Here is a 26,534-nt window from a genome sequence, read left to right as displayed (position 1 = left end):
TTGAGTAAAAGTAGAAGTACTCAGATCTTGTACTTGAGTAAAAGTAGAAGTACTCAGATCTTGTACTTGAGTAAAAGTAGCAGTACTCAGATCTTGTACTTGAGTAAAAGTAGAAGTACTCAGGTCTTGTACTTGAGTAAAGTAGAAGTACTCAGATCTTGTACTTGAGTAAAAGTAGAAGTACTCAGATCTGGTACTTGAGTAAAAGTAGCAGTACTCAGATCTTGTACTTGAGTAAAAGTAGCAGTACTCAGATCTTGTACTTGAGTAAAGTAGAAGTACCAGAGTGTAGGAATACTCTGTCACAGTAAAAGTCCTGCATTCTAAATGTTCCTCCAGTGAAAGTAGAAAGTACTCTCATCTAAATGTACTTAAAGTAGCGACAGTAAAAGTAGTCATTGTTTGATTGGTCCATTTCAGAATAATATCTCTGATATGTTTTATAATGATTGATCATTAAAGTGTTCTCAGAGCTGGTAAAGGTGCAGCTAGTTTGAATGGCTTTGTATACTGCAGGGTAGCTGCTGGATTTACTCCAGGTGAACTAAAGTCTGATTTAAGGGTTCATTATATTTACATCTGAATTGTAGTGGGGTAGAAGTACAAAATAGCACCAAAAAAAATCAAAATAATACTCAAGCAGTACGAGTACCTCAAAATGGTACTTACTTGAATAAATATACTTAGTTACTTTACATCACAGCTGGTTTAGCCCTGGCTGTATCACCGATAGAAGTGCATCATGCGTCTCTAAAATACAGAGGGCAGTTTTGTGTGCTGTTTGTTGTTTCAGGCTCACATAGGCATAATTCCCATTAAGTGCATTAACTCGGGCTGTGTTGAAGTGGCTCATTGTGAGCTGGGCGGCGGTGTAGCTTTAAGAAGGAGGTGGGCAGCGCTCGATGACGCAGGAATAATCCTGAAAAGATGCTTCAAAACTCCAGGCCGGAGCCAGCGTGTGTGGAGCTGCAGGCTGAGCTGTTTGGACCTCAGAGCCCGGCAGGATCAGTTGCTGGAGAATATTTAGAGCAGGTTCAGATCCTTCGTAGAAACTCTCAATGCAGAGAAAACACACACCTTTCGGCAGATTCGCTTTTTTAATACACAGTTATTCACCATTGAGACATTTACTCACGGCGAAGGGCTTTTTGTTTGCAGCTGTATGTGCGCTGCCAAGAACTTGAGGAAAGAAACATCTGAAGAACACCTCTCCAACACTTTGCCATTTCCTGCAGCGGGACTGGGAGAGTGGCATCATGCCATTCCTCAGCGCACTATGTGTGTACTTTCTGATCGTCCTGAAGCCAGTTTTGACAAACACCATTACCGAGGATATAGACGTGTTGGTGTTTTTGCCACAAAATAACTCCTACCTCTTCTCACACGCGAGAGTCGCACCAGCCATCCTTTACGCACAGCAGCGGCTGCAGGCGGAGGGGGGGCAGTACTCCGGGATCCACTTCAACATCCACTTTGAGAACTCAGACTGTGTGAATGGGGCTCTGTTCATGCTGCTGGACAGGTCGTGCGGGCAGAAGCCGGATCTGATCCTGGGTCCGGTGTGTGAGTACGAGGCGGCCGCGGTGGTCCGGCTGGCGTCGCACTGGAACATCCCGGTGATCTCGGCAGGTGCCCTGGCTGCTGGCTTCAGCAACAAGAACACAGAATTCTCCCAGCTAACCCGCATCGCTCCGTCCTACGTGAAGATGGCAGAGACGTTCACCGCGATGTTCGAGCACTTCGCCTGGAAGAGCGCGCTGCTGCTGTTCGAGGACGACAAGCAGGAGCGCAACTGCTACTTCACCCTGGAGGGGGTGTACCATCTGATGGTGGACTTTAACATCAAAACATATCCTGTTTCTATGGAGGAACGCCTGGACACTGACGACATCCTCCAAAACATCCATGACACTGAAGGTAATGCACTTTTCCCTTCTTAAATTCTCCATATAGTGACCAGAGGGGGGAGGGAGTACTCAGATCTGTTACTAGTAAAAGTAGAAGTACTCAGATCTTGTACTTGAGTAAAAGTAGAAGTACCAGAGTGTAGGAATACTCTGTCACAGTAAAAGTCCTGCATTCAAAATGTTCCTCCAGTGAAAGTAGAAAGTACTCTCATCTAAATGTACTTAAAGTAGTGACAGTAAAAGTAGTCATTGTTTGATTGGTCCATTTCAGAATAATATCTCTGATATGTTTTATAATTATTGATCATTAAAGTGTTCTCAGAGCTGGTAAAGGTGCAGCTAGTTTGAATGGCTTTGTATACTGCAGGGTAGCTGCTGAATTTACTCCAGGTGAACTAAAGTCTGATTTAAGGGCTGATCATATTTACCATCATTAATCCAGATCTGTAAAGAAACTACAGGGATTACATGTATTGGAGAATAAGTAAAAAGTAGATACTCATGTAAAGTACAAGTATCTCAAAATTGCATTTACTGTAAGTACACTTCAGTAAATGCACTTGCCTGATTGTAAGAAACTAATTCCTTAGCCAACGTGCTCTTTAAATTGCTTTTTGCGTGAATTCAACAGACCAAGAGCTCAAAGAGATAAAGACCAACATTCTGTTAAAAGGAAAAGTTAACAATAAACTAGTTAATAGTTGATCTTAAGTTTAGCCGAAAGGCGTTCTAGATGTTTCAGTTAGACAAAATAAGTGAATATCTTCCAATTGATCAGTTTTTAAGATAAATTCCTTGACTGCAGCTCATTAAACTGTCTAGACTTTGGAACAGAATATTTAATTCATTATATGTCTTATGCACAAGCGTTACAGAGAAGGAGTTGCTGGCAATGAACATGTTAGAGCTCAGGATTCCCCATTTAATGTGTGAAATTAATATAAAATACAATGGAATCCAAGCCATTAGACATACTTTGAAAATACGAAGTTAAAAAAAACGCATTTGTGATAGACAAGTTGAGGAGACAAAACTGTAATGGAATGTCTATTTTGTGCATAATGTAAATATATGTCCCTTTGGATAATGATAGTGACAGGAGTGTCACAGCTGTAGACTGTAATTAATAACTGAAATGAATATTAAATATAGATTAAAAATATGTAAACTAATCCTTCTCTGCATCCCGACGGCACTCGGTGAAGCCGCTTCATGCATCCCTGCAGGAGCTGAGGGAATCTTTGGCTTTATTTGTGTTTACCTCAACTGCAGTCTTCAGCCCTCAGAGATAACACAGAGTGTGGCCCCCTCTCATCTCCACACAATGGAGAGATTAGCCACATGTCCCTTAAAATCATTCCGAGGACTTTGGAATTGGCTGCAGAAAGCGAGTGATCAACATGGGATGCCCTCTCTCTGCTTGAAGCTCTTACAGTCATATCTGAGCTCTGTCATCCTCTTATTCTCAGCATTTCAGCACAGAAGGCAGTCTCTCAGATTATTAATGGGGTACGGTTTGGTAAAAAAAAAATAGGCCAGTTGAAATTGTACAATGAAAATCCCTGTCCTATTGAAATGATATCCACAGGACCCTTAAAACTAATGATATGAATCGTATGGGGAAAAGTGAGACCCAGGCTAACAATGAAAATAAACCAATTTCAAATATTGAACCAATCAACATGAATTCAAAGCAGGTGAATCTTTTTCTACACTCTAAGCATTAGGCTCTGGGACTTGTGTAGTTTAATATAAATGTAGGCAGTGTTAAAGCCCTATGACTACCATGCTCCTGTTGATTTGCTAGCACCACCCTCAGTCGCAGCAGATGAGGATGTGTGTATGCTAGAGCTGTTTCGGCTCTTATAAGCAGCTCGTTCACTACGATCCTCTGCACAGTTCCAGATTACATCACCTCATAACACAGAAGTGGCTGTTGTATAAATTAGCATATATTATACACGCTAAATGCTGCAGAGCTATAAAGTGCACCTGGCGAGGAATTAGTATTCCTGTCATGTCAGGTGCCTGACAGGTTTGAAGGGTTTCAGCAGCGTTGAAGGGGAGGCAGACCATTGGTGTGTTGTTTCAACGCCTGTGTATCGATTCTTACTCCCAGATATAACATGATTTAAAGGTTCCATATTGATGATGCCTTTGCCTTTCTCAGCTTTGCCGGCAGTAATCACACAGCACTTTAGATGAGATGTGACCATGCTGCACAGCGGTGTCCATCATGCTGTCACATTCACACGCATATATTCAGAAAACATTGGCTAGATTCAAGACCAGACTGCTGGGTTGCCATGAATACACAAATGGTAAGCATGAGCCAAATGTAACTGCCATAATGATCTTGTAAACAATGTCGTCGGTCTGCAACATCGTCAGCCATATTACACTTAGCCACTCCGGAAGGCCACTTTTTTTCTGTCTTTACTGTCAACGCCTTTGAAATCCTCCACAATCTGCACATAACTGTGTTTTTATGTGTTTATTTCCACTCACTTGAGCATACAGGTGTCTTGAGCTGTTCCTTGTGCACAGCAGCAGTCGTCGGTTTATGGGTTGTTTGTCTCAGCTACTGTTTACTTGGGGGTCGAGTCAAAACAGCATCTCTGTGTCTGAAAAGTGGAGCCATTGCAAGAGTAACTTAACCTGCACTTTTTCTAATGGCCAGCAGGGGGGCGCTCCACTACTTGCAAAAGGAAGTCAAATTCTATAGAAGTTTATGACAAAATCAGCCTCCTTCTCACTTAATTAATTACCTCAGAAATGTTTTTTCTAATTACTCTACTACTCTACTTGTCCACAGCCCTCTTCAACATGGTGTGATGCTCATGTTGTAAATGATGGTCAATGGATGTTGACAGCCAAACTCAAGGCTTTAAAACTTTGATTCACAAACCATAAGGTCCACTTCCTAAATCCAGTGTATGATCCAGATCCAAAATTAAGTTCAAAATTATTGAAGGTACTTTTGGTTCTTGCATTAAGCATCGAGGGGACCTAGTGGGTAATGCTTTGAAAACAAAACCCATGCAGGATAAAGGCTTACATGGAAATTCAGATCTCTTCACCTCTGCTATTTTACGCATACATTGAGTGCTACCCACAGGATGTTGTTGGTGTGTTAAAGATGAAAACAACATCTGATCACACACACACACACACACACACACACACACACACACACACACACACACACACACACACACACACACACACACACACACACACACACACACACACACCTCTTTTTTTGTAGATGTTTCCATCAAGAGTTGGACTTCAAAGGCATTCCTTGGTTCCAGTCCTCTGCCATAATACCAAGTGACAGAGACTGTGACAGTTTGTCTAAAAAATGTGAAAAAACTCTGCCTTAAGTGTCATGATTACCATAAATGCATACATTTTAATGTTTTGCATGCTTTACTAAGGTTTAGTCATTCAAATGTATTCCTGACAGTCAAATACAACTGAATGATGCCAGCATAACTTCTTCTTTAGGATGGATTAGCTCAGCATTTTTGTTGGCATCTGGTGAAGCAGCGAGGTCCCCATGGAGCCTTTAAGAAGTCTTAAAACATCTTGAATTACATCTTTGAAAAAAACCTTTCTGTTGAAAAAAACCCAGTGTTTTACACCTTAGTCAAAGCTTTTCCATCCTGCAATGTTTGGACCCTGGCCTACCTGGTACATTTGATTCCCGCAGGCACCCCGAGGCAGCTGGTCAGGTATGTGCAGCCTCTGGAGAAGAGCTGTCACAGGGGCTGAGTGCAATACCCACGGTTGTCCACCCTGATTACCTTCATCAAATCTCATGCATATAACCCCCCCCACACACACACACACACACACACACACACACACACACACACACACACACACACACACATCAGGATGGTCTGTTATCAGTGGCAAACCGTGTCTATTTTTGTCCGTGAGTTTAATCACTTCTGAGACAGGTTACTGTCGTCCGGAACCACGCTAAAACAACAAAGAAGTACGTTAATGATCACTCGCACATACCGTTAGCTCTCCCATAGCATTCCCCCGTCTCTCTCTCTCTCTATGAACCTCCTTTCTCCTCACCCAGTGGCGTTTTTATATACAAAACTGGTGGGGCACGAACAACTTAGATATATATATATATAAAGGCTTCTTGTACCTTAATACATGGCGTAAAGAGCGCTATCACAAAGCAAAACTTAACAATAACAACAACCGTGATGCCTCAGCATGAAAACATCAGACTGTAGGAAAACACAGACACTCGTCACCGTGGTTACAATGGCAATCGATCCAGCAGATGGATAGCCTAAAGGCTAACACAGACATCAACATAAACTATACTTCCACTCACCAAAGCTCCAGTAGAGGGTCAACTTCTTTCATGTTCTGTTTGCATTATTTACCCCTGGTGCTGTAGTCTAAGCCCTCTCGTCTCCTCTGCATAACTACACTTTTTGCACACACAGTTACAGCCAATCAGCTCTGACTTATGAGATGATGTTTCAGTGGGGCTGCGAGCGCTTTGCTCCACTTGTGATTTATTTTTTGCCGCACACACTGAATGAAAAATTACTCTATTCAATGCGTAGTGTAAAACATGTGATTTGTTTTCCATGTCATTCGTATATTTTTATTATCAGAAAGTGAAATTATTTATGTGTAAACTCCAAATCCAAATGTTTCCCTAAATGGCTTTTGTGCCCTAAAATAATTTGTGACATAAAAACCCGAATGGCTTTGCCCCTAAAATGACGAAATTCCAAGCCTGGTAGATAATAATCTATAAAATAATCCTGTTCCGCCTTAATGTTTCTTACATAACAGTGAAAACGTAGACCATTTACCACATAAAACCGATTGAAATAATAAGACATGCATCAGAGCTACGAGACTCTTTGGTACTCCTGAGATTGTATTTATTAATCATCTTCTGATTAATTGTCAAAATCAACCACGTTTGACCCAAACTACCAGGTGAGCAGTCTATGATTTGTATTTCTGTTGTCAGTGCGTCGTTATTTTGTTTGTTTTATGCCGTCACTCAGTTTGCGTAATTATTATTAATATATTTGGTGCAAATGCTTTACAGCAAATGTAATCCTATTTGCCTGATTGGGAAGTGTTTACGCAACATGTGACACTAATAACCAACTTGACTTTCTTAAGAAACCTGGACCATAAAAGTGAGCCATGATGAATTGTTTGGTAATTTGAGTAATTTGGAAATTAGTATTATGACATCTACTTTTGTGAAACATCCAAATTGGGTGCCATGCAGAACTGAGATACAACACACTTTTATTTGGGCGAGACCGACCCAAAAACATTGCTGCCGTCAGTGAAAACTGTCGGATCCTATGCCTTTTCCTAACTTCTTTTCCTTAACCTCAGTGAAAAATGTCACGGGGTAAGGAAAGATGTGGAGGAAAATTAATCCGCATTTAGGACAACAACCTCGGTCCCTAGAATCAGACAGCGCTGATGCCGGGCGACGTCACAATGATGCATCAGCGGATGTTATTGATAAGGGTCTGCCAGGGGGAAAATAACATTTTCCATAGATTAACTCAATTCTTCATCACAAAACTTTGCCCCATGCATTCTAATCATGTTGTTTCATGCTGGCTTCATTACCAAGGTTTGAATAAAATTAAGGAAAAAAAGGGTTGCTCTCCATCACCCTCACCCCAATCGGCATGAATCCCTGTATGATTGTCTGAAACTGTTTGAATAAATACAATAAAATAACTGTACATATCTCCAGTCTAACATTTTTTTAAATCAAAGAAACACCCCCCACACCATTACGTTTATAAGCATAACGTTCATATTTCACCTTTTGGTTTAACATATTGTTGAAAATTCAAAACTTATAAGCACTTGGTAATTATGGCTGATGAAAGTTGTTAAATAATCACAGTAACATACATGCAGAGGGGGGAGAAGTACTTGGATCTTGTACTTGAAGTAGAAAGTAGAATTTACTCCAGGTGAACTAAAGTCTGATTTAAGGGCTGATTATATTTACCATCATTAATCCAGATCTGTAAAGTAACTAAAGGGATTCAATACATGTAGAGGAGTACAAGTACACCATTTACCTCTGAATAGTAGTGGAGTAGAAAATGTAACCTCGATCTAGTACAGTATTTGAGTAAATGTACTTAGTTACTTTACACCACTGATGATCTGTGTTTGTCGGTCACGATCAGTTGTTGCCGTGAACAACGGAATGGTACGTCACTTTTTTATTGGGACATATGCGGCCCATGCTGCGTGACTTTGCATGCTGCGGTCGTAAGGGCTCCTGGGTCAGCACCATATCCATATCTCATTTTGGCTCAAGTTGTCTTTAAACCAAGAGAAGCATTCCTGGACTGCAACTTCTCTTAGGGCATACCTTGGTATTTAATCTGAGAGCAGTTTGCATAAAGCTTTTGATAGGATGCTTCTTTCCTGGGTTCCTTTAGTATTACGTTATTTCATAAAGTTTTTCATTATGTTTCTAAAAACATAAACATATGTTTAAAAAAAAAAGAAAAAGCACATCATTTATTTTCTCCTAAGTTTTTCATTTATATTATTATTATTATTATTATTATTATTATTATTATTATTATTATTATTATTATTATTTTAAAACACTGATACTAAGTAGGATGTAATGTTAGCTTTATGTAACTTATGAGCGCACGGTCAACAGTCATTTACAGCGTTTATTTTAATTATCAGCAATAATTATTGTTGGTCGCCAGTGAGGTCATTTATTGAGATGTTCACCTTAATTTCTGGTTTAATGTCACACTTCAGAGTTGAACAAATACAGATATTTAGTTTTCAACGTAGAATTAGATCTACCAGCTCTCCAGCTCATGCTGTAGTTCTACCTGCAGATCTCAGATCATTATTCCTCTGCACAGAGAGGATAAAGTGTTTATGTTCTGAACTAAAACTGTAAACTGCCTTTTGTAACATCCATCAGACTCCTTCTCCAACTTTGCCTCTGACATATTAATGTTTTTAGATAATCCTGAAACATTTTGGTCTCTTCAAGCTTTTTGAGCATGTGTCTTTACCCGTCAGATGTTTGATTCTGTGTGACACCCCTGCAGAACTGTTATTTAAGTTTGAATACCTCTAATTTCTTTATAACCGTACACATCCTCAGCACTTTCTCATTTCGATGAATCAACACTGGAAAAACAAAGTTTGCCCAAGGCGTCTGTTGGTGCATCATCAGCTCTGTCCAGCAGGTCTGGCAGGGGCAGCGCCGGAGGCTGTGCATTATTAATCCCATTATAGGTAGACCTGGGCCGACAGGAACACCATGATGTGGAAGAGCTGTTTCAGTTAAATGAGACTGTGCTGCAACTGGAAACAATAGTTTGTTATTGAAAAACACTTTTTTAAGGACATTCTCCCTATTAAGTTATTTGGTGGGGCGGAGGTTATATATCTGAACCGAGGGCTAGAGGTTCTCATATACTGTACAAATTGTAAAGCCCTGTGAGGCTCTAATAAAATTATCAAATAGGCTTCTCTTAACATGCATGTCAATAGGGAGATTGCATCTGCCTGTAGAGAGGATAAACCTCATTTAATTTCTCAAGACTCTGATTGCATTTATTAAAGCAACAAAATCCCCTTTAAACAAATAATCAGCCCTGCCGACAATCATCACAGAACTCGTCGGTTGGATCCAAGATTAGTATTTGTGGTCACAGATAATTTGGCAACGCATCGGCAAATAAAGGAAACATTTTAACCAACACACCAGAAGAAGCTGACAAGACAATGGAAATCTCCCAGGCGAAAGTGATGCACTGCAATATTTAACCTAGAGTTAGCCATTAATTTTTAAGAAAGTAAATAATAAGATAAGATAAGACAAGATGTACCTTTATTAATCCCTGTGGGAAAATTCAAGAGTTTATGCAGCAACAGATTGAAAAGAGAAACAGTACAGATTCACACAAGGATATAGAATACAAATAATAAATAATAATAATAATAATAATAATAATAATAATCTGACAAAAAAAACACTAAACAATTAAATAACTGCTGCCATTTATTCTAATATGTACTCTGTAAACAACATAAGCTGAACCTTTGCAGTTATTATAACCATACATCTCTACCATCTGAAACTATTATGCTCAATTTACAACAAAAACACATTCTGAGAAAATTAAATATATAATGCTCACCATAACTTGAGAATAAAGCGAATGATAGGCGTATTACCAAATAAAAACATAGCTAGTGAAAGTAAGATTGTTCTGGATGGAGATAAAAGTCTGGTGCTTTGTCGGCAGCAACAACAGGTAGCGCTATTTCTCTGATGAAGTGACAACACACAGTTGGTTATCTGTTTCTCAAGCATATACGTATATATGCAATGATACTTTTGTAATGCACTCACAGCTGTATGTTTCACAGAGAATTACAGCTGGTTGGTCAGCCAATCACAATCAAGGACCAGAATCTGTTTTTTAGAGACCAGAGGCCTGTGCCAGTTCAATAGACCCTGGATATCTTTGTGCCATATGGCTTAGCTAACCCTAACAAACGTGATCCCGCTACAACAGAGGGAATAAACTCAGAGTTTCTCAGTCTGGATATGAGTGTGTTCACATGAAAGGGACGGGGTCTGCAGCATTTGACAAATCACAAACATGGATTCAGGGTAACACTAAACCCTGCTTTGTAGTCCTGGCCACTGATGTCATGCCACATCAACTAGTTCTATACTCGCAGTAATACACAACTGCCAACCGAAACAGCAGACAAGTACAAGAAGAATTTCACACACAAAATCATTATTTGTCAGATCAGGACAACCCTTGGTGGATTATCACGTTCACTGCCATGGACATTTACAACAGGCGAAGAGGCAGTTGGTTTGTAGCCATGGTAACACCCCTTTTACGAGTGAGAGTTCGGCTTGGTTATATTATCTGTGTCGATGGCCTTATAAATTTGTCTCCCGCATTTCATGCTGCGCTTGTAAAAAAACTTCATCAGCTTGCTTCAGGATCCATTAGCTGCGAAATATCACAACGTTTAACAAACACATGAGAGAGAGAGAAATGAAGCACATCTGTCGTGATTGGTCCATTCCTGATGTTAATCCTCCCGAGACATGCACTCCCATCCTGAGTCTCTATGAAGTCTTTGTGTTTGGAGAGAACTCCCCTTGGATTCCAGCATAGTTGTAAGGCAGTGACTCACTTTTACTGTACAACCACAAATGTCTTAGCCTGAAAGGGCAAAGGGCGATACTGTAAATAACAACAACAACATCAGCCACCTTATCCAGCAGTCACACAAAACATATTCTGTCTGTCCTACTGAGACACATGGTTTTCAAAATGAACTTCCTCCAACTTATTCTCTTTCCTCTCTCCGACACATGGATCCAACAACATAAATCCTTGTTTTTGGAGTAATGGCATTACAAATATGCACAACAGACCCCTATTTGCATATGCTCTTGCTTTAGAAGTCGACTGCCAACACAGGGCACTTGAAATAGACTGTGGGCACTGAGTAAGAGTGCCATGTGCTGCCCCATTCCTGAGTTAATTTGTAACTAGCATCAGTGCCCTAGCAAAAAGGAAAATCCAGAAGTTTTGAAATATTGCTGGCTGGAAGCACTGCCCCATGGAATGGCTTGCAGAGCACACACAGGGCCAGTAGTGTGTGTAGAGCCCAGTGTAATTAAAGGGTGCTATAGTGCTGGCAGGACTGAGGTGAAGTTTGTCCCACTGACTCAAGGGATATTTCAGGAGGTGTGTTTAAGTGACAGAGTTGTGAGGAATGTTCCAGCAAGTCTCTGAATCTTCCTTATTAACAGGGACGCTGGGGTTACTGTGTTTTGAATTGCAACCCTTGTTTGTGTAGCTACTTGTTTGTTGGTTTATTCATTTTTAATCACTGGGACACCAAAGGAAAAGTTTAAATATACCCAGGGAAATATTTCTGTACATTTAATATTTTTGGCTAACCGTTTGCTCACTACATAACTTTCAATGATTATATGTGTTAAGATTCACACACATTGAGCTCCAGATAAGAATAGCTTGCACACTGCCGGGGTATCATCACTGCTCAGACAGCAGTGCATCAGGTTCTGCTCACTCTGCTCCTCACCTGGAAGCACATGGCTGAATAAAGGGAGAATTATATGGAAGGAATAATTGCAGTCTATTCTTATTTGTTTTATTAACCCATATTGCAGGCAGATTGTTAGTATTTATCTTTATTGAACAAGGACCATGCTTAAAAATATATTAATCTCCAAGAGAAGAGATGATATATGCCAGATTATAGCTAAAAGCTCTTTTCCATCTGCAGTCCTTGGGCAGGTACACACACAACAATTAATACAACATTAAAACATCTCATAATGCCGATCACACTTACAAACAACAGGTCAAATAAATAATAGTAGTAAATGAATATTATTGTACAATTCCCTTAAACACACATCTCATTTACGCATTTCTTGGGATAAGAATAGCGATCATTAATCAAATAACAAGGAATTGGCTAAAAGATAATAACTTTATTAACTCACAATGGAAGAATCTAGTAAATGAAATCTATGGAATGGAGAAAACAACTATGAGAATTAGAAACCAAATGCATGTCTTTGAGGAAAAATGGGTAAAGTATAGAAGACTATAATGAAGATTTATATTATTAATATTGTGTCCATTCTTTTATTATTATTATTTAATCTATTCAACTGTTATGTAGTTAATTTAAGTACCTAGATGTGTTTATTTTGTTATGTATGCCTTGTGAATAATTTCAAAAAATGCTGATAAAAAAACAACTAAAAAAATCAATATCTCAAATTATAGTAAAATGTGTTTGTAAGACTAGTTTCTCAAAGTCAATTATTTTGCATTATGGGGAAAAGTGTGAAATTCAGCGCAGGTTGAAAGATCTTCTGATACACACAAACCATTAAAGTGAATGAAAAACACATGTGAATAGATAAAACATAGGTGGACTAAGACAATATGACAACACAGCAACATTTAGAGAAAAACACTGCATATAGAAAATGTGAATGGCATTGCATTGTGGGGCAGCGTGGCCATCTTTAGAGGATAGCATCTATAGCAACGGCAGCAACCATCAATGTCTGTCTGCTTTCAGTGATCAATCAGCTGTTTTGCATACCCAAATGAAAGTACACACAAAGATAAATGCCCTAACAGACAGACTAATGGGACAAAGGCACAGGAGAGATTGTTTTGAATGAATGGACTAGAAGAAGAATGGTCGAAAGATCTTCACAATTGGGAGGGTTTGGTGTTGGTGCTTACACCTGTCAGCCGTTGGAAAATGTTACATATTTGGAGTCCTCATTTAATTTAAAAAAGGATTGGGTACAGGACATACAGGCCATTTTGAATGGTCCGAAAATGGTGGCGTATCATTCAAGATGAATCAGCTGGTACAACATCTCCTCCACCGTGTAGTGCTTAGTGTTATGGTAGTTTAACAATTCCTTTTTGAAACTTGCGGTAAAGAGTCCTGTCCTGTGTCTCTTGCTGATCTTCTCTCTCTTTCAGTTTGTATTCAGGAAAAGTATAAAATGTAATCCCATTGTATGTTTTCTGTTTGGTTCACTGGATATGAGATTGACACGATATAACTGTGCTCTCCGACCATGTTAAAAAAGTTCAAGTTGAACAGGTAACGCTACCATGCTAGACATATAGGTCAGTCAAAAGGTTGCCTTGTCTGATATTCCACAAACATGGCCGACCTGCTGTTGTTGATGATGTCACATTCCCTACACACAAAACATAACTAAATACAGAAACACGCTACCAGACTTTCCCAAGACAATGGAAAGTATTCCAAGGGGAAACTAAAAAGTGATGCACCCAACTGAGATCACAAGGTGGGAAGTAACTAATCACTTTACTCAAGTACTGTACTTAACTACAATTTTGAGACACTTGGGTATTTCAATTATATTCTACTTTGTACTTCTACTTCACAATCTTATTTGCACCATGTATGTTGAGTTGTTGGAGGAGCCTGGGATATAAGATTTTCATTGAATCTTTGAACCTTGAACAGTTCAGAGGTAAATGGTGTACTTTTCTCCACTACATTTATTTAGTCCCTTGAGTTACTTTACAGATCTGGATTAATGATGGTAAATATGATCAGCCCTTAAATCAGACTTTAGTTCACCTGGAGTAAATTCAGCAGCTTCCCTGCAGTATACAAAGCCATTCAAACTAGCTGCACCTTTACCAGCTCTGAGAACACTTCAATGATCAATAATTGAGCAAGATGGCGCCGAGGATGGCTGCCGTGTCTCGAGCTCCTCAACAACTCCACATCTTAGTGTTTTTATTGTTTTACTTTGTTGGTTGTTAACTTTTTTTTGCAACATGCAAACCGCCCAAGCGAGCCCTATCATCCAATATGATAGAGAACAACTTTTACACATCAGGTCGCTGGTGGACAGCAATAATCCACGACGACCTGCAAACAATGGAGAGTCTCCGTGTTTACCTGCTGGAGCTCTACCTGTGGAGCGCAGGAGGAAGAGACCACGAGGTTCCCGGGCCGGGGTCCTGGTCAGGCTGAGGAAACGTGAAAACAGGCCTCCTCTATCGAGTTTACTTCTGGCAAATGTCCAATCCCTGGATAATAAGCTGGACGAACTCCGTAGCAGGGTGGCATTTCAACGGGACATTAAGACCTGTAATGTTTTGGTTTTCACGGAGACTTGGCTCGACCCCACGATACCGGACGCCGCCATTGCTCCACACGGATTCTCCATTCATCGCCAGGACCGGACAGTAAACTCAGGGAAGAGCAAGGGAGGAGGTGTCTGCTTCATGATTAACAACAACTGGTGCTCAGATGTGGAGATCATTTCTTCGGACTGTTCTCCCAGCCTAGAGCACATCATGATCGGATGCCGGCCTTTTTATCTGCCGAGGGAGTTCACATCTGTTGTTCTAACAGCTGTGTATGTTCCGCCGCACGCTGACAACAACACAGCGCTGGAGGAGCTGTATGGGATTATCGACAGGACAGAGACTTCACGGCCAGAGGCCGCATTTATTGTGGCCGGGGATTTTAACAGAGCCAACATGAAGAAAGTCCTGCCGAAATACTATCAGCACGTCAGCTGCCCCACGCGCGGTGGAAATACACTGGACCATGTTTACACTCCTTTCGCATGGATATAAAGCCCTCCCCCCCCGCCCCCCCTTCGGCAAGTCAGACCACATATCTCTTCTTCTGCTCCCCGTTTACCGGCAGAGACTGAAGAGGGACCGACCTGTGACAAGGACAGTGCAGCGTTGGTCCGAGCAGTCTGACTCTGCTCTCCGCCACTGCTTTGGCATCACGGAGTGGTGTGTGTTTGAGGAGGACGATATAAACACACACACTGACGCGGTCATTTGCTACATCGGCAAATGCATCGATGACGTCGTGCCGCGGATTACTGTACGGACATTCCCAAATGAGAAGCCCTGGATAAACGGCGAGGTCCGAGCTAAACTTAAAGCACGGGCCATCGCGCACAGCGGCGGTGATTTGGATGAGTACAGGAATTCCAGGTATGCACTCCGGAGAGCTATTAGTGCGAAAAGACAATACAGGGACAAGGTGGAGTCGAACTACAAGGGCTCCAACGCCAGAAATATGTGGTCTGGACTAAAAACAATAACAAACTACAAAAGGACAACGAGTGGTGCTGAGGAAGTGTCTGCATCTCTCCCAGATGAACTGAACACATTTTATGCACGCTTTGAGAAGCCCCCGGCTGTGGAGGCACAAAAGGCCCAGGATCCCTGCTCACTGGTTTTAACCAGTGCAGATGTGTGTAGATCTCTGAAAAGGATCAACGCACACAGGGCTCCAGGACCTGATGGCATCCCTGGCCGTGCTCTCAAGGTGTGTGCAGTTCAGCTGGCAGATGTGTTCACAGACATTTTCAATAGGTCACTGCTCCAGTCTGTAGTCCCCACATGCTTTTAAAGAGTCCATCATTGTCCCTGTCCCCAAAAAGACAAAACCCATCTGCCTCAATGACTACCGCCCAGTTGCACTCACCTCCATCATCATGAAGTGCTTTGAGCGGTTAGTCAAAACTTTTATCACCTCCTCCCTCCCTGACTCACTGGACCCCCTGCAGTTTGCCTACAGAGCAAACAGGTCCACGGATGATGCCATCTCCCTCACCCTCCACACTGCCCTCTCCCACCTGGACCAGAGGAACACTTATGTGAGAATGCTGTTCATTGACTACAGTTCAGCATTCAACACCATTGTGCCCTCCAAGCTCATCATTAAGCTCAGGGACCTTGGGCTCAACAGCGCCCTCTGTGATTGGATCATGAGCTTCCTGACGGGCAGATCCCAGGCAGTGCGGATGGGGAACATCACATCCTCCACCTTGACCCTCAACACCGGAGCCCCTCAGGGTTGTGTGCTCAGCCCTCTCCTCTACTCCCTGTTCACGCACGACTGCGTGGCCACACACAGCTCCAACACCATCATCAAGTTTGCTGACGACACGACCGTCATCGGCCTGATCACAGACGGCGACGAGACGGCGTACAGAGAGGAGGTCAGAGCCCTGACATCTTGGTGCCAGGACAACAACCTCCATCTCAACGTCAGCAAAACAAAGGAGCTGATTGTGGACTACAGGAAGAGGCAGAGAGAGGCACACACACCCATCACCATCGACGGGACTCCTGTGGAGAGAGTCAGCAGCTTCAGGTTCCTCGGGGTAAACATCAGTGAGGACCTGACATGGACACATCACACCAGGGTCATATCCAAGACGGCTCGACAGCGGCTCTTCTTCCTCCGCAGGCTGCGGAAGTTCAACATGGACTCCAGGATACTCTGCAACTTCTACAGGTGCACCATCGAGAGTATCCTGACTGGCTGCATCACCGCCTGGTATGGAAGTTGCACCGCCCTCAACCGTAAGACTCTACAGAGGGTGGTGAAAACTGCTCAGCACATCACCAGGACGGAGCTGCCATCCATGGAGGACCTCTACACCCAGCGGTGTAGGAAGAAGGCCGGTAGGATATTAAAGGACCCCCATCACCCCAGCAACAATCTGTTCTGTCTGCTGCCGTCTGGCAGACGGTACCGCAGCATCCGGACCAAGACCACCAGACTCAGAGACAGTTTTATACCACAGGCTATAAGACTGCTGAACTCCTGAGCTGTGTGAATGTCTACTCACATCTGTTTATAGTACACACACATACATATATATATATTATACACATCTGCCATACATATCTGTTTATAGTACACATATCTATATATTGTACATATCTGCCATATATATCTGCTATACATAATATATGCATCTGTCCATACCTCCTCATTCAACAGTGTAAAGTATTTGAATACTTTCAATGTATTCCACATATGTATATATTTCACATCCTCAAATCTGTATTGTTGTTATTGTAAATATTCTTCTCTCTTTTTGCACTATTTTATTTATCTTATTTGCACCATGTATGTTGAGTTGTTGGAGGAGCACGCGACATAAGATTTTCATTGCCAACATATACGCTGTATCTGCTGTGCATATGACAAATAAAACCTTGAAACCTTGAAACCTAATTATAAAACATATCAGAGATATTATTCTGAAATGGACCAATCAAACAATGACTACTTTTACTGTCGCTACTTTAAGTACATTTAGATGAGAGTACTTTCTACTTTCACTGGAGGAACATTTAGAATACAGGACTTTTACTGTCACAGAGTATTCCTACACTCTGGTACTTGTATTTCTACTTAAGTGAGTTCTTCTCCCAAACCTTGCTGGGATAAAAATTGTACAAGAACTCGGAGAATCAGCTGGCCCACCGTAGGAGTCAGTCTAACTTTAGTGTGAGCCGTTATTATCGCTTCCTATTTTATGGTAGCAGTGATAACAAAACACTTCTATTGCTTGCCACTCTCTTACCATGGGCTGAACACAGATTGGCAGTTTGATAAAATTATATTGACTAAATAGCTGTAACACATGCTCTCTCCGGGGGTCAACCAGGGTTTACAGAGTACTGCCAGATACAAGGATATAATTAGAAATATATTGAATTTTATTAATGCATTAAAGTGTCCCATTCAGCATAGTGCACTATAGACATGATCTTCAAACGGTGTGGAGGGGGATTAAAATCCCTTACCAGCGACAGTCATATATCAACACCCCCCCCCCCCCCCTTTGGATAAAAGTGTCAACCAAGTGAAATGTAATGTAATGAACATTCTTTTCCAGATGGTATTTTAGGTATTGATGCAAGCGGCTGATCACTGTGTGTGTTTGTCCTGCAGTGGTGATCATGTGCATGGGAGCAGACCGGATCCGAGAGATCATGCTGGCTGCTCACAGACGCCGGCTGACCAATGGCAGCTACATGTTCTTCAATGTGGAACTCTTCAATGCTTCTTCTTATGGTAAAGCTAACATCCCATTACTGTTAAATATGTTTTAGAAACTGATATAATGATGAATATCCAACTGAATTATTTAAAACGATCTACAGCCTAAATATGTGACTCAGCTTTCTATTCATCTACAGTGCAGAATATGTGTAATATTTTACATTAGATTTGAAGATATATTTGAGCGTGAGGGTGTCAAAGATATGGGGAAACATTTTCAAATTTCTTCAAGAGTTGGTGGAAGCCAATCCAGATCTAAAAGTAGAGTGAATTTATAAATGTCACATTCCCCAAGTAGGGGAGTTTTGAAATCAATGATAATATTGCTTTTTCATCACGCAACCATAGCGTTACATATTCTGTATTTCTACAACGAATGGAAAGGAGACATGTGTCATGCCCATGGACCTTCCCAGCTTCTATTTTACACATTGCTAGTTAAGTTAGTCATTTTTAGGAAGCAGAATTTTAATGAAAGTAAACCTGAGAGCAACAGTTTTTTTAAACAGCTGCTTTTGGTGGTGTTATATGTTCTGGTTTCGGCTGTGCCATTGTCTTTATTTTCTTTTATAACCTTTGTCCACTCTAGCTAGCCCCTCAGCTCAGACTTATTAGATCAGTATTTCACAATATGATTTTGACCAAACTTTAATATTTAACAATACTCTCTGGAAAATGTTCTGTCCCTGTCATTGCAATTCTAGGAAATGGCTCATGGAAGCGGGGGGATAAATATGACAACGATGCGAGGCAGGCCTATGCCTCCCTGAACACTGTGACTCTGCTCAGGACCGTGAAGCCTGAGTTTCAAAACTTCTCCCTGGAAATGAAGAAGTCTGTTGAGAAATCTGGGTTCCATGACTGCAAAGACTGCGGGAGTGTACGTATGTCTGTTTATCTCATGTAATCTCTCTGAACAGACTAAAGTATGATGTATTTGCCGATGCTGATAATAAGTGATAACATAATGTAGTATATATAAACTGCATATACATGTACTTCGCTATCCTAAGGAAAATTGTTGTGCAGCAGTTGCAGTATGAAGTAGGATAATGTGTTAATGTAGAATATCAATAAAGCTTCAACTATGACTTAAAAAATTACAATATCAACAAAATACAGATCTGGATTAATGATGGTAAATATAATCTCCCTTAAATCAGACTTCAGTTCACCTGCAGTAAATCCAGCAGCTACCCTGCAGTATACAAAGCCATTCAAACTAGCTGCACCTTTACCAGCTCTGAGAACACTTTAATGATCAATAATTATAAAACAGATCAGAGATATTATTCTGAAATGGACCAATCACACAATGACTACTTTTACTGTCGCTACTTTAAGTACATTTAGATGAGAGTACTTTCTACTTTCACTGGAGGAACATTTAGAATGCAGGACTTTTACTGTGACAGAGTATTCCTACACTCTGGTACTTCTACTTTACTCAAGTACAAGATCTGAGTACTTCTACTTTACTCAAGTACAAGATCTGAGTACTTCTACTTTACTCAAGTACAAGATCTGAGTACTTCTACTTTACTCAAGTACAAGATCAGAGTACTTCTACTTTTACTCAAGTACAAGATCTGAGTACTTCTACTTTACTCAAGTACAAGATCAGAGTACTTCTACTTTTACTCAAGTACAATATCTGAGTACTTCTACTTTTACTCAAGTACAAGATCAGAGTACTTCTACTTTTACTCAAGTACAAGATCAGAGTACTTCTACTTTTACTCAAGTACAAGACCTGAGTACTTCTACTTTTACTCAAGTACAAGATCTGAGTACTTCTCTCACCTCTGCATGTTTTATTGTCTTACAACAGAGAAAATGCTTCATGAGAAACACTGCTTATGTCTTTGTACACAAAGGCTTCAGCAGACGTTGCATCTGTAAGGCACCATGCAGTGTACTTTCAATCAGACTACTTGTTCCATTTCAGGTCAACATGTTTGTCGAAGGGTTCCATGATGCCATGTTGCTGTATGCCATCGCCTTGCATGAAGCCATGAAGAATGGATACAGTAAGAAGAATGGAACGGAGATAACGTCCCAGATGTGGAACAGAACTTTTGAAGGTAAGACACACTGCATTACACTTTACTGCTTTAAGAAAAAGGATGCCTTACTCACCTTAGTATCAACCTTAGTTAATCACTGCTGAATGTAATTAGTTGCACTACTGGTTATGTCGTGGATCCGAGACCTTAAACTCTCACAACATTATGACAATAGAAACACATTGAGACACGGACACGGACATGGACACGGACACAGAAATGGATAAGGTTAAATATTATATTGTTACTTGACAAGCATAATAATGTGAAAACACCACGTTGCTCCCAAGCAGTCAAACGCACAGTGTCTCCCCAATGATCCCAGGATTTGTTACATTACTTTTGGATTACTCTGTAAAATTACCTGAGATGAACTAAATAAATCAAATGACAAATACCAACATCAAGTTAAACCTCATTTATGCCCAGATCAGCACAAATCCTTAGTCTAATCAGGACAGTACTGAACAGAGACCCCTGTTACTGCTCTGTGTGAACATCAGCCATGTTTTCTGTTGCTCAGTTTCCATCAGAACTCTGGTACAGGTAGCTTGCTTATTGTTCCTCTCTGATGGCGCCGGCCCCTTGCTCAATACGTTTCTGAAAGATGGCAATTCACCATGGGAACAGGCAACATGTCCTCCATGTTTTTTGCTGCTACAAGCCTGTTTCTCTCTGCTGTGAGCCTGTCTGCTCCGTCTCCTCATCCCTGCAAGACAAAAGGGATGTTTGATTTATTTTTTGTCCTCCCATTTTGCAGAAGAACTTGAAGTAACCACATAATTTCCTGCTTTGTCACTGTAATGCTGAACCAACAGTATTGCGTTGTATTACTGTGTTAGAAACAATAGTAATCTGATTACAGCTGCTCACACAGGGACACATCAGGACGCCCCCCCCACACACACACACACACACACACACACACACACACACACACACACACACTTTAATCAGCAGGTGGCAGGAAAGAACGTCGAGAGCTTGGCTTGGGTCTTAAGGACTTTTTGATTTATTTACTGACAAATAAAGTGTACACACACCGCACGGCTACCTTCACAGATATAGTGTTACTCAATGACCGTCTCACACACACAAGCCCTCTTTTCTTTCTCTCTCTCAACCACTCTCACTGATTACACACAACCTAAACACTGTGCTATTCCTCACCCTAAGTTTGCTACTCGTAACAAACTTCATTATATAGATGCCTTATTTACCTCTTTATATTTATGTTTGTGTATTTATATTTTGAGTGTGTAACTTTCCTCATCTGTTTCCCCATATTTCCTACATCCATTTTGATATTAAAAGCCCTGTATCATTTTCAATAAAAAGAATCCCTTCATTTTCTAACAAGGCTTCAATTTTTTGGAAAGGGAATTCCAATTCCATGTTACAACAAAACACTGGGCTGGGACATTAACACAAATATGCCCCCAGCGACTGAAATAGATAAGTAATCCACATCAACAAAGTGTTGAATGTAGTGTAATTAAATTGTAATTATTTTTAAAATGATATGGAAAGCTTTTGATATGGCTTTTATCTGACAACTGGGCTTTATTTAGGAAAGTACTGATTTTGTGTATGTCAATGTACTCATTGTTTATAGTGGCAGGAACATATTTTGGGAGTGTCATCACTCACATACTCTCTCACAAGCTGGGGACAAACTAACAGCTCCACACTGAAGCCACTAGCAACCCTGTACAAGCAAACACTTAAAGCACTGGAGCAGAAACCTAACAGCTCCCAGCACTGTCCCATCCTCAAAAAAACGTAAAATTCTCAGTTGGGAAGATTTAATGAAATATAGGAACATTGATCCTGCACAATACAGCCCCTCCAGCTCTTAAGTCATTGATTACTCAACGTAACAATACCAGACTGACCACTAGAAGCACCACACATGGCGACCTTTCAGTCCCACTCTGCCCACTCAAGTCAAAGACATACATACATATACCACCTTTACAGCTCAATTGAAAACATGGTTCACTACACCTGCACACACTGCTCTGTGTTGGACATGGTGTGTGTTACATGTTGTGTTCATGGATGTTGCCCCTCGTGTCTGTTCTATGATTGTGATGTGCTGTGACAATGTGTAATGTCGTAACCTCTGTTGTTTGCATTTCATTGTTTTCTTTCGTCCTTTCGCCTCTATCTAGATCCTTTCTTTGTAACTAATGCTGTTGCTGTAGGGTGTCTATAATCATCTGGCTGGGGACAACAGCTGGAAATTAGCAATGTTGGCTAAAGCTGCCCCATTTACTGTGTTTTGTGATTAATGGGGACTGTCCATGACACTATAAACAGATCAACTAAACTCAACTGATGTTCTCATTGTCTTGGTGCTGATGAACAGGAATTGCTGGCCAGGTGTCTATGGATGTCAATGGTGACAGAAATGGAGATTTCTCTCTGATGGTGATGACGAATGTTGACGCAGGAACATATGAGGTAAGAACATACAAAACTCCTTATGAAATCTTCTCTAACAGGTAGCAGATGGTACGTGTGCTCGTCAGAATCCAACTGGATGGTAATATTGATTGCTAATTTACAGGTGGTTGCCAACTACTTTAGCGAAAACGGAACTTTCCAGCCCCTGCCTGCATTCAACACTGAGCATTTCACCCTGAGAGGAAGACATAAAGAACAGCAAGAGATCCCAGACAAATCATGTAACTGAAAACAACTGTTACTGACACCTTTGAAATGTGAGACGGATGAGTTCATGATGGTGTTTTTAACAATAACTGCTCTTCCAAACAGGCGGACTAGGAGTATCAGCTTTGACTGGAGTCATAGTGGGAGCTGTTCTGGGAACTGCATTGCTTATAGCATTCTACTTTTTCAGGTAACAGTAGGTGATATTTACTGTATCTCTGCATAGGCTTCAATCTGTTTAGGAAGCTACAGTCAAATCCCTGTGTTGACTCCAGGTGGAGTTTCTCGCCCACACACTCCCCCCCTGCCTGAAACACCTCCATTGGACTCCTTTTTTACTAAGTGACATCACCATGTAACACACATGCTTCTATCGGCTAGCGCTCCAACACATTGTAGGTGATAGGCTATGGGTCGGGACATCTGTAAGCCGTTGACAAATCACAGAGCAAGCCAGCTAACCAATCAGAGCAGACTGGGCTCTGGTTTCAGATAGAGGGTGAAAAGACGGGCAGTACAAATATGAACCTGAAATTAAGCAGAACATTAAACAACTCCACCTGACTCAAAGGCCTATAGATACTTTATATGGTACAAGACAAAACAGATATGTACTATCTGTGATTTCTAAATGGATTCTCGCAGCACAGTACGGCGGTACATGTCTCAAAACTTGTTTCAAAAAACAAAATGCCGTTAAAAACAATTCAGAAAAAAAGCATTGTGTGTGTTGTACACTGCAAACTGCAATAAAACCCCAGCCTGACAGAAATACATTTACTTTTACTGTAGACACAGAATCACTGTACTCTGGTTACAGTTTTAGACTCACCAAATGCTGTTTTTAAATGTGTTTCAAGGTCGCCTGGGTCAAACAAAAAGTTTTTTTTAACATGAACAACATTGTTAAAACCTGCTCTGAGGTCATCAGAGTGAGACAGAGAGACTTAAACTCCTTTTGTAACCAGCAGGTTATGAGGGAAGCAGAGATGCCATGTTCTGGCAGATGAATTTCATCTGTTGCCATCAGGGCGTAGATATGCTCTACCTGCTCTTAAGACAAATCGCTTTTCAAAATCATTCATCCCCTCTGCACTCTGATAGGTCTTCTAACTTGATTATTTATTTACTTATTTATTGTGCTGATATAAACTTTTTATCGTATAAATTGGAATGATCCTCTTCCGGGCTCCCGGGTGTATCTGTGTGCTTTCTTCCTGCATGTTCCTGCCTGTGTACATGACATAAGCTGATCATAACCAATTGCCCCTTGCGGGATTAATAAAGTTGTTGATTGATTTATGATTTATTTTTCTGCAGAAAAAACTACAGGATTACTATTGAGCGCCGCACACATGGTGAAGAGTGTGACACTGGGAAGCACCGTCAGCTACGAGAGGACTCCATCAGATCCAACTTCTCAGCAGCGTAATGCGCAGCAGCAGCAGAGAATCACACCTGAATGTGACCAAAGACTTTGCAGTGGTTGTCAGTGGAGCCATGCTGTTAAAAAATGAGACATTGTGTGTGTGTATCCTTTATTATTTTTGACTTATTGTAACTCAGGACAGTTGTAACAATCACAAAGCACCACTTACTCGGATCGTCCTGCATACAAAAGGTATATGATTGTATTGGTGTATAGAACGCTTTGGCCATAATATTTTTTAAAGATTTTTAAAGAATTAGTTTCATTTTTTTTTTTTTTATATTCAGATGGCTTTAGCATGACTGTGAACGATTGAGTGTATCTAACTCTTCACTTGCACACATCAATGATGTGGGTGAGGTCTGCTTTTGGCTCTCAGGTTGACAGGAAACGTAGAGGCCTCATGTTTAAGGTTGGACCTATGGATAGGAAATTAGCTACTGACACTAAGCTACTGATATTATAAGGTTTTCAGTGTACCATAACTCCAGCAACCTCCGTGCAAATCCATCCTACCTGAGCACATTGCTCCTAAAATCAGAAACACTGGGTCATATTTCCTCTCTTCTACTTTTTAAATTAGCTCATTTACAGTGTTTTTAAATGTGTCTAATAAATTAAAATTGCTACCTGTATAAACGACTGTGGTGCTACTTTCTGATAAAGCATACTTCACAAAGCTTTTTAAATTGTTAATAAATAATCTGCTCATGCTTTATAGATCAGGAATACATCGGTAGTAAGAATGACTTGGGTTCGGTTGTGGTCATTCTGGGAACTTTGTTTTATATTCGTAGCGTTCCTTGATCATGTGACCTGTATGATCTTGCTCAAGTTTGCTCCCCTGCTCATGTGTGTTCTGAGATATTGCTGATTACCTTCTCCAGTAGAATGTTGCATGATCAAGAAACCATAGTAAGTAGTTTGGAAGTCTCTTTTTTATAGAGCTATAAAGCCAATTTTCAACTGAAAGGGCAGAAACTCAAAGATGCTTATTGCTGACATACATTAATACATGATTAAGCAACATTACCAAAGACATATGTTCCAATTTGTATTCCCCTATCAGAAAGAAAATCTGAAATCATAATTATTTTTAATGGTTGTAAAAGAAAATGATATTTCTGCAGTTTGATGCACTTTCAATGATTTATTGACACAGCACTGACTGCATGTAAGAAGAATGTCACCCTGCATTAAATGACCTTCAGTGTTTTAGCTCATTCTGTCATTACATTACTCACGCAGGACTTTTTTGTAAAGATGCAAAATTAACAACGTGCTGGTTCAGTTTGTGTGTTGGGGAAATACGTTAGAGTAAACAGATTTATTTAATACAGTTTTATAAAAACATTTGTATTCAGGAGGACCACAGTCACTTGCTTTAGTTTATAGCTCTGTATATTATATGATAACTTTTGGTAACTATAGGGTATAATGACCTTAATGTATTTAAATTATTTTTGTTATTTAACATAAACATTTATAAAGTGTATAACTCTATACTGTGCTAGAAGATATGTTAATAAACATCATCATATTTGGTTTCTATATTATGATTTCTCCATCATATATTCAACGTCAGACACACGTCAGTTGTTCTCAATGACATCATGGTTATATCTTCCTAAGCTGTCAAAATTCATTTTGATTTGATTATTGTTGAATTTTTCCAATTCATACTTTATTCCTTATGATTTCTTTAAGTTCATTTACTTTGAGTTGATATCATAGTCTTCTAAAGCAGGCTTATATCCTTGAAGATTGTATTGAGTTTTTTTCCCATTTGTGAAGTTTGATTTGTTTTGGTGATCAAGTACAAGTTAAATAACAAACTCCCCTGCTGTTGAAGCAGTAGAAATGATTCGTCAAAATTAATAGGAAATAGAAACATTTATTTTGTAAGCAGAGTAATATCAAGAAGTAGTTATACAGAGAGATTCATTTGAAATA

The 26,534-nt window shown here is 40.4% G+C and overlaps 1 protein-coding gene across 1 annotated transcript; it reads left to right on the top strand.

Annotated features, from left to right (window-relative positions):
* The first annotated feature begins 958 nt into the window (after positions 1 to 958).
* npr3 (natriuretic peptide receptor 3) lies at positions 959 to 26,132 on the top strand. The gene is made up of 8 exons (XM_063896349.1): positions 959 to 1,917; positions 18,300 to 18,422; positions 19,115 to 19,290; positions 20,359 to 20,494; positions 22,848 to 22,942; positions 23,049 to 23,166; positions 23,258 to 23,342; positions 24,473 to 26,132. Exons 1-8 carry the CDS (start codon positions 1,257 to 1,259, stop codon positions 24,582 to 24,584), a joined length of 1,506 nt encoding a protein of 501 aa, XP_063752419.1. The 5' UTR covers positions 959 to 1,256; the 3' UTR covers positions 24,585 to 26,132.
* Positions 26,133 to 26,534: the final 402 nt, after the last annotated feature.

Source organism: Eleginops maclovinus, chromosome 12, assembly GCF_036324505.1.
Source record: "Eleginops maclovinus isolate JMC-PN-2008 ecotype Puerto Natales chromosome 12, JC_Emac_rtc_rv5, whole genome shotgun sequence".
Lineage (NCBI taxonomy): Eukaryota > Metazoa > Chordata > Actinopteri > Perciformes > Eleginopidae > Eleginops > Eleginops maclovinus.
The sequence above is the reverse complement of the archived record's forward strand: the minus strand, read 5'-3'. Positions and strand labels throughout refer to the sequence as shown.